This window comes from Triturus cristatus, chromosome 2_1, assembly GCF_964204655.1.
Source record: "Triturus cristatus chromosome 2_1, aTriCri1.1, whole genome shotgun sequence".
Classification (NCBI taxonomy): Eukaryota; Metazoa; Chordata; class Amphibia; order Caudata; family Salamandridae; genus Triturus; species Triturus cristatus.
Genome location: NC_140581.1, coordinates 738,877,662 through 738,890,731, shown reverse-complemented (window position 1 = coordinate 738,890,731; position 13,070 = coordinate 738,877,662). Strand labels below are relative to the sequence as shown.

The 13,070-nt window shown below is 39.1% G+C and overlaps 1 protein-coding gene across 1 annotated transcript in view; it reads left to right on the top strand.

Moving 5' to 3' along the window:
- Positions 1–13,070, top strand: part of PPIC (peptidylprolyl isomerase C) — a 98,438-nt gene that overhangs the window by 43,364 nt on the left and 42,004 nt on the right. The window contains exons 2-3 of the mRNA XM_085632675.1: positions 2,411–2,524; positions 5,154–5,247. Of these exons, the coding sequence (XP_085488801.1) occupies positions 2,411–2,524; positions 5,154–5,247 (208 nt within the window). The remainder of the gene's footprint in view (positions 1–2,410; positions 2,525–5,153; positions 5,248–13,070) is intronic.

The following is a 13,070-nucleotide window of genomic DNA, read 5'->3' as shown; positions in this document are numbered from 1 at the left end:
GTTGCACAAACATTAGGGAAAGTGCATACATTTAGGGCAGCAGATTTACTATACATGTAGGGGGGGGGGCAGGAAGGTTTACTATTCTAACTCCAGTCCAATAAACACTGAAGAAAGGTCATCATTTAAGGGGGTTAGCTTACTATTGTAACTCCATTACCACAACCCTGTTGAAAGTGAAACAAATTAAAATATAAATAAATCTTAGGGTGTCATTTGCTATTTTATTTTGAGGCATAATTCTTCAATCAAAATAAATAAGAAAAAAAACTACTACAGCCAATAAACACAAAGTCGGCATAAGTATTCAAAAACACCACCTGCACTCATACAATTGAAGCACTCACATTTTAAAAAAGTACACACATTTAAAAAAGGTTTACACAATACACCACAAAACCCAGTATAGCCATGAACTAGTAAATCACTTTCTATATTTAAAAGAAAAAAAAAATTCTTAAAGAATGTGAATCCCAATATTTACAAAAGAACCCCCCAAAACCGAAAATAAATTGCATAGTATAATTACCATTCACTAAAAGAAGAACCCCTCCAAAAATTACATTAAAAAAAAACTATAACTTTTAACTATAACTACCCTCTCAAACCCCTAATACAACCCAAACACCCATAAAAAGGTAAATTAGAAATATTACCAAAACTTGCTCTTCCCATAAATAGAAAGCCTTATTTTACTATTAACCCCTCTAAAAATATCATATTAAAACACTACCCACCCAAACACCAAATATAATCTTAAGCTTCTTAAAAATAGATAACATTACAACAATAAATGCTGAAACAAATCCCAATTAAAATACTACATATTTTACGTAATTAAAACATACAGAAAACAGCAATATATATATAATTTAGGATATCAATGCACAAATATATATTCACTACAATAATTGATTTGTATACTATAGTCTGACAAACAATAGTATTTACTAAAGTAAAACAGCTACATACTTACCCATGATACTGTGACTCATAAAACTTCTGTCATCACAATATTTTGATCACAATTTTATTGCACCACATTACTGAAATTTTTATATTTAGGTACCATGTGTCTGGGTTCGCACTCAAGTGGAACTGACCATGAACCCACACGTTTTCAGATTTTCTTCTCCCCCTAGTTCTCAAGCATGCAATCGCACATAAGCAGAACACACATATTGCAAGATGCAGATTATGGGCAAACTTGAATTTGTCCAGAGCAAAGTATGCAATATGAGAAAAGGGAACACTCAGCTGCATAACTTACAAGAGGGGCTAGGGTCACTGAAGCATGTTAACAACTAAGGCTCTATTGGAAAAAATTAAAACTACTACTATGCTAGATATAATAATAGAAGATATTAAGAATAGAATGCACCATAATAACTATATCCGATCAGATCGCCAGAGTTTTATTGTACAGTTAATTCAGGATATTTTCCTAACTTGCAATTTTGCTATTTGAATAAAAAAGTTCACCAGCTTCACCACCTCACCCTCGCATGTTTTCAGTATATATGGGGAACGTCTTATTGCAAGAGAAGTTATATTTTTGAATTTACCCACACTTCCACAAGAATGTAAATTTTCATGTTTTCTTCTTTTTTGAAATACAAGCCTGAGTGACGCTTGAGCTCATTTATACATTTAAAGCTCTGGGAGATGCTGTGTACTTTCAGGAACCAGGAAACATCAAACTAGTTAAACTGGTAATTAATGTCAGTCCACAGTACAAGCAGAAGCTTTTAATTTGAAATATGATCAGTGGGTGAAGTAAAGAGGTAATGTCTCATGGAAGAGGGGTATGGGTAAATATTATCTTTGGATGTATTCAGCACCAGGGGAGCAGCACAATTGCCTTGATTTTGTACTGCTTCATGGGTAGCTTTTGGAGGTTGAGGGTGGTGGGGTGTTGTGTGCCACCCAGGAGTGATATGGGGAATGGGGCTGGGAACAATGCCAAGTAATTTGTGAAGGGCCTAACCATGGAGTGGGAATTGAGCAGTAAATTTTAAAAGTGCTACCTGTACCAATTTGTTGGGTGAGGATGTGAATAATATCTATATTTTATTTATGTATCCAAATGTTGTTTTACAACCTCATAAATGGTTGAATAGTCTTGATTTTTGGTTTTGTATCAGATTAAAGTTAATATTGTGTTTATAGAGGAGTTTGACCAGCACTCAGAACATTAAACTTGCTGGAATGACTTGTTTTTTTTCAAATACAGAAAATTATCTCAACATCTGATTTCTCTCTCTTTAGATGTCTTCATGTTTGTTAATCAACAGTTCTACATTTATTTTGGGGCCTTTCTGCATTAGGGGAAATATTAGCAAAGATAACAGTTATGCATTCTCCTTTTAAACCTTCTTTACTACCATTGTGCTTTTTGATCTGTTTACAGGTGTTTTTTGACATTAACATAGGAGACAAAGAAATTGGCAGAATTGTAATTGGTTTGTTTGGAAAAGTTGTACCCAAAACAGTAGAGAACTTCCTCGCACTGGCAGCTGGAGAGGTAAGCTGTATTTGTGTATCCTGCAAAGTAATACATCCATATTTTTTGCAGCAAAGGTTATTTTAAATACTTCATAGCAGTATGCTCCAACCACATTTTCTGAATACTCTTTTTCTGGGTTTTTTCAAGTATCATAAACCTAAATCATTATTGCACCAGGCTTTGCCTGGCTGGCACAAAAAATATAAAATTAAAGTCTTGTCCTTTAACTGATGTCAGAGGCAGGGCTAAGTTAGGGTCACAGAGTCTTCTGAAGTTTGTTTCAAAGTTGCAATATCCAAATGTCTGTGAGCGATTGTAAAATCCTTTATTTTCTGGAGATGTGACCCTAGGGTCGTGGCAAGAGGGGACACAGCTCCCAGTATTTCCTGGCAACTGGGCCGAGTAGTGTGACTAGAATGCTTGCAAGTGCTGAAGATGCTGCATCTTGATATTCTGTGTTGTAGTCCCTCTGAGTCATGGCCTTGGTGTATCTTGAATCTTATGCCTTCCATTACCTCACCTCCTCTACCTGGTGCTCCCACTGCTCCTATTCAATTCTGTGTCGCTCCACATCATCTTCTGGCTCCAGTCCGACACTGAACTCTTGTGATACTTTCCCCAGCTTCTTGAAAGGATCCTCTTCCTAGCTCACATACTTAATGTTGTTGTGGAATTCTCCCATTCGTCTTGTGTATGACTTCCATCATTCTCATAGATGCCTGGAGAAAAGGAGTCTCTATCCTGTAACTAAAGGGAGAGTAAAAGCAAGAGGGTGACGGAGGGCATGTGGGTATCCCATCAGAAAGGCATTAATGTACCTCTAACCATATAAAACATATATCTTTACAACTTCCATGGAACTAGTAAATACATTTTAGGTACTATGATTCCTTTGAAAAATCAATATGTTGCTTGTAGTGGTATTCGAAAGTTTCTTAGAGTACAATACGAGTCAACAAAAGTTGTGGGTGTATTATACCAGTTTATCATGTCAGAGGAATTACCTTCATACGTCCATGTAAGATGTTTCTTACAATTGGTCTGTGCCAACTTTTCCAAGGAGAAGTCCGACCAGTCTTCTGGTGTACATGAAACATGGCTGACTTCAACCTCCTTTGTAAGTACCAAGTCCAAAATATGTCCTTTCAAATGAGTGGCAAAGGGAGATGCTTGTTTAAATGGCTTTCTAAGGTGCTCACTAACCCCAGTCTTGTCCTGCAGATCGCCATACTACAAATTAAAATGGTCCATGTAAATTAATTTAAAAATAAGCAAAAATGAAACTGAATCCACCAATCTGCCATATGGACTGATCTATCCCTATCATAGCGTCAGAGCCAGGATTGAAAAATAAGTGATGTAGCACTGCCCCCTCATTGGCCATATTTGTATAACCGAAGCACAAGTAGAGCACTGATTAACATCAAGTCATAAGCCTCAAACATGTATGTTAACTTGAGCCTGCATTAATTAGTGCATGCTTATACTTGTCTGGTCAAGGTCTTCTTTTTGGACAAACAGTATTTGGACAGTAGCTTAGACACTGCCAACTCTTCCCAAGTCACTGATGCATCATAATTATACTTCTAAACAAACACTTGACACTCCAGAAGTCTAGATACTATAGAAAGAACTACCTTCAAGTGATCACAGTCCAGACGGCTACCAATGTAACTTTCAGTTTCAGTTGTGGGATTAGATCACCACTGCATACATTAATACTATTCTCTACCATTGGCCTTACTTAATACCCACCCCTCATTACTAACAGACAAGAAGGCACTGACAAACATAACTTCCTAACTGGTGACAAAAAAATGATGTTACCAGCTTTAGGTACGTCTCTCACGTCCGCATCAAAAATGAAACCGTGCACCAACAAAAGTAATTAATGTGGTTATTTCCACAGCACTGCATGCACTACATCAGACATGTATTAGAATGTTAATGTTTTACATTGCACTAAATGACAGGAGAGAGGTAGAAAAACAGATAATTAATTCAATCCTTAATATTGCTAGAGATGTTTTGGAGGCTAAATCAAGATGTAACAAAAGATTCATGGGTAAGAGCCTGTTCATCTACCTGAGCTTAGATTAGGCATAGTGGAGTATCTCTTAATATTCCAGTAGAGTCAGTGGCACTGTACCAGACAAATGTTAACCTTTGTGGAAAATAGTGGAACAAATGCTTGTATGAATTTGTGCTGATATTTTAAAAAGTATTTTCAAATAGAGCTGCTGAGGTCTCAAAAAGTGATAGCCCAAAATAACGAATAAACCCCAGAACGTAATATCACTGTTTTTTATAGGGATCACTACATTCAAAAGGTTGTGTATAGTGACATATGATCAGACAAGTATATATACTTTGTGCTCTAATACATGTGTGTCCAACAATGGCCAGATCCAGAATAGATATACAGACTAATTAATTTCTGACTATATTTAGGGTTTGCAGTTAGATTTTATGCAAACTTGACCCCGGGGCGAGCTCTTGAAAATGTGGCATGGATCCAGTACAAATAGACTCATGGTGGGCATTCCTGACATGACATATGAAATTAGATATGCTACCTTAAAATATGACTTACAAATGTTTCACATTCAAAAGCAAAACATATTTGCAATTTTTTGCATCTTTTCAGAAAGGATATGGCTACAAGGGATCTAAATTTCACAGAGTTATCAAAGATTTTATGATCCAAGGAGGAGACTATGAAGCTGGAGATGGAACTGGAGGTAAATTATTTCTACTGTTTTGCAGTTTTTATTCTGATTACCTTCTGCATCCTTTAGAGTTTTAATTTCTTCTTGAGCACATCTCAGGGCTGTCTGGCATCGGCAAGACAGACAATGAAACAAGATTGTGCACAGAAGTTCACTAAGTGGTAAGGAAAGTGGAACTGGCTTTCAACAACCAAACATTTGTGAAAATACTCTAGCTAGTTAGATACCAGAAGGTCCTTCTTATCTGTTTATAGTTACTCCAGATCAGAGTCTTGATTTCTGAAAGGTAATGAAGATGACTTTAAAGCAGGACCTCTTGCAGTATCAGCTAATATAGAGTTGTGTTGGTTCAAACCCAGAATGACCATCTGAGTCCTACATTTAAGGTGGCCTGGATAAATTGGATTTCATAGTTAAGATAGCTATTAGTGCATTTGGTACAGTAGTCTCTGTCATGAAGAATGAGAGGAAGGCATTGCTACAGTAGCCTAAAAGTGAAAGAAAACATGGCTGCCATTCCCTTGCAAAGTGGGAAATAATGGAGATTCACTATTTAAAACCCAAATAACAAATAGATGGAACTTGAGTATTTTAGTGTTCCCAATGAATGGAGTCAGAATTGAGGTATGGCTAGAGGATGGACTTTCCAGAATCACAATGTTAGGCTTGTTTCAGTTGAGTTATTTGTCTCATCGTAAGCAAGGGAGATAATGTTGTTGTTAAAAATTTTGCTGGATGATTCCTGACATGAGGTTATTGGTCAAGACATGTTGGGAACCACATCTTTTGGAAGGTATTTATTTTGACAATGGATTCAAGAAAGGAGCTAGTGACAGGCAATTAGTGACATCACATATAGTAAGAATAACACATGTCGAAAGGTAGGAAAAGGAGTATGACATACTGTTTTCGGATCTCACTGTTAACAGGTCACTAAGCCAAACAAACAAAGAGAAAATGGGCAATAAATAAAACACATCACATGGGCTATAACACAGTTAATGTTACACTAGTCAAGAGTAGCACAATCCATCACAGGATATTTGGTGTGCTGAAATTAGACCAAATAAGCCAATTGTAGTCCGAGAACTTTGTAGAGTTCTGAAAAAAAGACATACATTTAGTCTGTATGCCCTTAAGGTGAAAAAAGGTCTTTAATAGTAGGATAACAATGAGCTTCAAAATATTAGATGCAGTAGTAATACTCGTCAAGTAAATCTCTTGTACACCTTGTGTGATGTTCGATAAAGTTTCTTCAGCTTGGGAAGATATTCCTACCTCCACCAGAGTTCTGCTTTCTTCACATTATACCTGCTAAATATACTAATATTACTGTGGGTATTTAAATACTGCACTAAAGTACATGTTGAAAGACAATGTTGTATATTAAGGGCTATGAGAGTGATTCTTTAATCTCCGTTCATTATATTGAAGTGTGCATATTGTTTACAGTCAAACTGGATTAGGAAGGATATTAACAGTGATGCAAATAAAGTAACTGATCTTTTATTATGCATAACACCTGTTTCTGTATGGTGCTCATGCTTCCTGTGACTTCAGAACAACTATTGAGGGGAAGGGCACAATGGCGAGGAGATTACAACGGAGAGGGAAATGGTTATCAACCATGGAATAAAAACCTAGTTGCAAAAAAGTAAGGAGGCGGGCTGCTGGGATACAGTCCACATGTCTGTTGTAATTGGCATTTTTTAGGTCTGTCAAGAATTTTGCAGTCTGATTTGAGTCGGAAAAGTGGTGATATAGATTTTGATTGTAGAGAGCCTTGCACATATAGGTTTCGACCCTACATGGTGACAGCTTAATGAGTATTGTCTGGTGTGTCGAATTCTCATCAATATCTACTCAATGCTGTAAAGGGTCAGGTCTAGTCCATGGCAACCAATAACATTGAGCAGTGTAAGTTGGTACACAAGCTGGTAAGAGGAGAGACCTCACAAGAGTGCCAACAGGTGCCACAGACACTTTGGTTACTTTGGCCAAGTAGTCTCATCATTGATACTCACTCCATATGTAAGGGAAGCCCTGTCAAGCAAGGCAGTATAGTGTTTAGCATTACACTACTTATACTTAAAGATATTAGGGGAATGAAAGCAGGCCTATTGCTGACTCTGTCCTATCACTGTATATCCATGTGAAAGAGAAGAAAAGGGAGTTCAGGGATGTCATCCGTACTTCCTACAAATCAGTAGATAAAAAGGAAATGTTTGGTATTTGTTCTGTATTGCATCACCTGCACATATTAAAACCAAATGTATAGCGGTAGGCCTACTACTCTTAGAGTTAAGTGTGGTGGTGTGCATGTGGCCCAGTTTGGAGTGCCATAGTAGGAAGTCTTTCAGGACATCAGTGGTAAACCATCCCAACCACCAGGATTGGGGCCCAGTGATCTCTGCGTGCCCTGTGGCCCCCACACCGGTTCTGACATTTGGTGGCAGTGGTGTAGGATCGGTAGATTCTAGTTCTAACTTTCCAAAAAAAAGCAATAGGTTAACTTGAACACATCATTACTTGTACACATGATTGGTTGATACTAGGTTTGAGGTTTTTGGAAGTGGACTTTTATACCCTGTCTTAGATCAGTTAAGGGACCTGTGTTTGGAGACCTGTGTTTGGAGAGGGGGTAGAAGGCTTTCAAAATCAAGGACAGGTAGGTGCTTATGAGAAACTGGGTGGTAGGGGGTAAGCAAGAAGTGGTAATGGGCTCTGGGCAAGATATCACCTTTGGAACCCAGAAGGGGAGTGCTGGCTCACTCGACCCCATAGGACAGGTTTTCCTTAGAGACCGCACAAGTATGTCTTCAAATTTGCTTTCTGTGGTTTCTCCAAAATTGTCTTAACCTATGATGTCCAGAGTGCCACTCTCACCAACTCCAGGAGCTGTTGCTTTGAGATAACTAACCCTAGGAGAGACCCTAAACTTGCAATTGACCCTTCAGAGGGCTAAGTGTGAAAACAATGAGAAGGCCAGGTAGTTTATGAAAGAGAAGCTGAGGTTAGCTCTCCAGAACAGAAGAGACAAGAGGAATGGGGTCAAGATGAAAAGAAAAGAGAGATGAGAGATAAAGGCCAGAAAAATAAAAGGACAGATAATTTGAGAGATGGAGAGGAGAGCCTTAGAAAAGTAGAAAGTCAGGATTGAGGCAGAGAAAGCTACTTCTCCAATTTTGCAGAAAGAGCTTGCGCTCATGTATGTGGAAGGCAAGGCTATTTTGCAATGGTTTGTGAGCTTTGAGATCACTTGAGAGCACTGGCTTTGAATAATGTGTCTAAAGTAGCTGAATGCATGACGTAACCTCTGATCATGGTTTGCTCTGAAGCCAGCTGAGTACCTTCAGAAGGTCGGAGGATGGTTTCCAGTTCGAAACCTTTTTTCATGTGTTCCATAATTGGATGAGTATGTGAGAGTAATGGTGGCATAGAATTTTACGTACTTTCACCAATTAATATTCACAGGGAGACTCAAAGAAAAGCGCTCAAAATCACTAGGCAGTACTTGTTAGAACTGACAGAAGAGGATCCACAAAAACTTTCAGTGGTTACCTAACTGGATAACAAAAGGGATAGAGTAACATAGGTCTAAATTTAAGGGAGAGAGGATATCTCAATAGACTGGTTCCAAGCTGGAAGGTAAAGGCCAGCGTAATTCCCAAGAGTCCAAAATGGAACAGAAGCAAAAAGGGACTATGGTTCCTAATCAGAAACAAAATAAGAAGGGATGGAAGGAAGTTTAATTCAGACCCAAAGTGGTGACTTGTTATAAGCGCCAAATTGATGGGCATTACAAGAAAGACTGCATAGATAAAGATCCTGTACCAGCTATGATGTGCAAAACTGAATACAAATATTTAAAAGTAAATAAAGATTTTGTAATAGCTGCCCCCAGTATAGGTAGTGTGTTGACTATCTGCAAGGGGAGCTGAGAGGATGCAGTAGAACTGAACCAAGTTGCCATAGACATTTGAGAACATAATGCCCAGAAGCACTTCAATCCAAATACCATGGGTTTTGTGTTTGAAGTGGGTATCAATGGGTGGAAAATTCCTGCCCTAAGGGATACAGTTGTTTATGGGTCTATAATTGAGAGAAAATATCTCAAACCCAAAGAGATTCTCCCTTGATAAGGGGGCGATTGCAAAAATAATTATATAAGCGGATCAGGCGGCTGAAGTGGTGATTAGGCAGGGATGCCCCCTTTCTCCCCTTCTATTTCCTCTTTTTATTGAGTCACTGGCGATAAAGATCCACTCTAACACATCAATTCTGGCTCCGCTAACAGGAATGGCAAAAATTAAGCTGTTTGCCTATAATATGATTTTATATTTGAATCCAGATATGGCAAACATCCAGTTGGCACTAGGGGAAATCCAGGCATTTCCAGCACTGGTGGGGTGTGGGGGGAGGGGGCGGTGGTACAAGGTTAATCAGGCCAAGACGGAGCTCCTTTTGTTTAATTCAGTGGAGGCTAATCTTACCGCAGGGCTACAATTACTGCCATTACGACCTATTCGATATTTGGGCTTGTACGTTACTGCTGATGTTTCTCCAATATTTCAACTAAATTATGTAAATACTCTTAATAAAATAAAAAACCTTTTAGAAAGATGGTCGCTTTTACCTCTGTCTGTATCAGGCAGAGTTTCCCTAGTAAAAATATCTATACTTCCCTGATATTTCTGTTTTTAAATCTTCCTTTAAAAATACCCATCTCATATTTTAATGAAGTGGATAAAGTTATTTGTGAGTTTGTATGGGGAAGAAAAAAACCTCGGCTCAAACTATCCATTCTACAATTAGATGTAGAACGGGGGGCTTGCACTTCCTCACTTTTCCACTTATTATCAAGCTGCGATAGTTAGTTTACTAACGCAGCCTGCCGCCCCTTCCTCGAAATTTGATAATTTTTTGTTAAGTCTTATGTTAACAGAAAGCACAATCAAGTTACCAGCATTCTTGCGCACCACAAAGTTATCTAAGAAAACAAGATATAAGGTCTTGAATATAAGCAACTCGTATGCAGCGGTTTTATAAAACTTACAATGTTCCAAGATGTCACGCATACACCTCTCTTCAAGACTGTGAGTTATGGGGTCTCCAGCTTTCGCAAAGGGGAATGCAGTCCTATCACAATCTAGGCTTTCGTAAGCTAGGTGAGTTTTATAACGGTACCAACTTGATAGCATGGGAATCATTTGTATTGCAATTCGAACCCCAAAGTCGAGATCTGTGGTTAAGCTTTAGGCAAATAACCTGCTTTCATATAAGAAAAAAAACTATACAATAATTAATGAGGGAAAGAATTTTAAAAGCAGTCTTTGAGTTGAATTAAAGGGGTGTTGGAAATTGGTATCGGCTACTGCACCAGGGCACAAATAAGAGACTCATTGAGGCAATACTTCCTGAAATTGCTCAGGAAACTAATTGTCAGTTTAACATCCAGGAATGGCAGCAGGTGTGCGAGCTCGGGAATAAAGCTCTGAGGGCGGCCAACTTTAAAAGGATGTCTTTTCTTTCTAGATGGTTGGTCTATTATACTGCCCTCAGGCTACATAAATGGTTCCCATCAATCCCGAATGAATGTTTTAGATGCAACCTGGCTGGGGCAGGAGACTGGATACATATGTCCTGGACTTCAACACTTTTGGAAGGAGGTATTTAGGTTTATTAGCTGTTGTATGTCTTTGGTTATCCTACCCTCAACATCATTGACGTTATTTGGTTTTTCTCGCACAGGCCATCCGATTCCAAAACATAGGCAATACTTTGTTTTCATAGCTATAGCCAGATCCTTGGTGTTGCAAAACTGGAGATCACCGAGGGTACCTACAATGGGGCAGTGGCTTCCTAAGTTGGCCCGGACCTACCAATTTGAAGAGGCTTACGCAAAAAGGGTTGGGGCGCTTTGTAGGTTTAGGGCGACTTGGGATGGCTATGTTCTGGTCACACATGCAAATGAGAATGTGTAAAGCAGGCTATCCCCTATGTAAAGAAATATGAGGTGTTTTAATCTATCAAGTCTTTTTTTATTCAATAGATCAGTGCCTGTTTGTAGCAATATTTTTTGCACTCTTTTATCGGTATTTTAGGTAATCTGTATTTTGACATATAGAATGCTGGTTATATGTTATGTAAAATAGAATATGAATTTGTGCTATTTATTGTCTAATGAATTCTGAGATTGGGTATTATGAAATGTTTTCTTTATGTACCATGATTATAATGTCTGCTGTTTTCCACTCAATAATTTAAAAAAAAAAAGGAAAAACAAAAGATTCTCCTTTGAGCCAATAGCCTAGGCATGGTAGCCAGGGGACGACATGAAGTACCCACTTGCAGAGTAGAAGTCAATGGCAAGACGGCAATGTTGGGGTAATAGAGCGACAGGGTGCTTGATGCCTTTTAGGGAATTACATGATTATGGTTTGGTTAGAAGCAAGGTCTGTAGCCTCCATCGCTTAGACCATGTCAGCTGTGTTGACGTGAGCCAGTTTCAGGAGGAGACTATGACCATCCCAAATTTGTAAGCACCACACAAGGGTAGTGAGTGGATTAAATAGATTCTGTGAAGGTACCATCAATGTCGACCATTGGCCCTGCTCGTGATGAGAGAGGGAAATGAGGTGCTTGAAGCAGACTGCATTTTGAAATCTGAGTTACTGACAGAACTGCAGGGTTTATTAGCTGCCGGAGGCCTACCCAGGAGGAATTCTACTAGACACAAGTTGAGTGCCCTAAACTTGTGGGACTGCGGAGGAATCCCAAGAACAGGTCAGCAATGGCGTGGTTGGAAGGCATTATGTTGGCTAGGAGGACAGATTGCTATACAGTGAGCTTGTGAATATCAAGCCAGGAGCTAGTGCATAGGACCTTTTGTTGTCACTGGTCCATTAAGTGCCAGTTGGGCATTAGAAAGACCCATGTTGGATTAGACTTATGTGCTGGGACATAGAGTGCTTCTGTAGAACCTGTTCTACTTACTAACAGAGTGCTAAATCGGAAGGTAAGACCAGTGATGCCACTGCCTAAGTGTGCCATTCAAGCAGGGGGTTATTGACATTGTTTGACCCTTTAATCCCCCTTCAATGTCAGGCAGCAAGTAAATCTTAGTTGTGGTGGGACAGGTACCAGGTATCCAGAGCCAATACCTCTGAGGATCACCACCACTAGAGTAGTAGCAAGGGAACTCCTTGGAATCTTTTCCAGGCCTTGAGTCAGATTCCTGAAGGTGGTGATTTATGACCGGTTTAATTTCTTCCTGAATGAAAGTGATGTAATAGCTAACAGGTGTGATTTACTTCATCTCCATAGCATATAATGCACAGATCAGTGGGTTAGTGGAATGCTTTAACAAGACCCTTAAGAAAATGATCGAAACTCTGCCGGAGAACCTCAAGAGGAAGTAGGATCTTCTCTTGCCATGTATCTTATTCACCGGTCTGTGCTGGAGTGGGAAGTCCACACTAACCAGACTGAGGTGAGAGTTTTTCCACACTACAGAACTTTGTGGCCATCTGTGGGACCAAAAATGCACCCTTGACAACACTGATATCCAAGAAATAGCATTAGAAAATAATGTAGACTGTGGAGTGTCGGATTGCCTTAAAGGACCTGAAGTATGTGTTATGCAATGCCTGTGAACTGAAGGCACCTGTCTATTGTCAGCCCTTTATTGTACAGATGGATGTCTCAGACAAGAGAGTTGACGCAGTTCTAGGGCAAGGGCAGAGAGCATCCAGGGCCCTTTATCAGCCACAGACTGTTTCCAAGAAAAACAGTGCTATGCTATGTATTAGGCTTGAGGAGGTTTTGGCCTTACT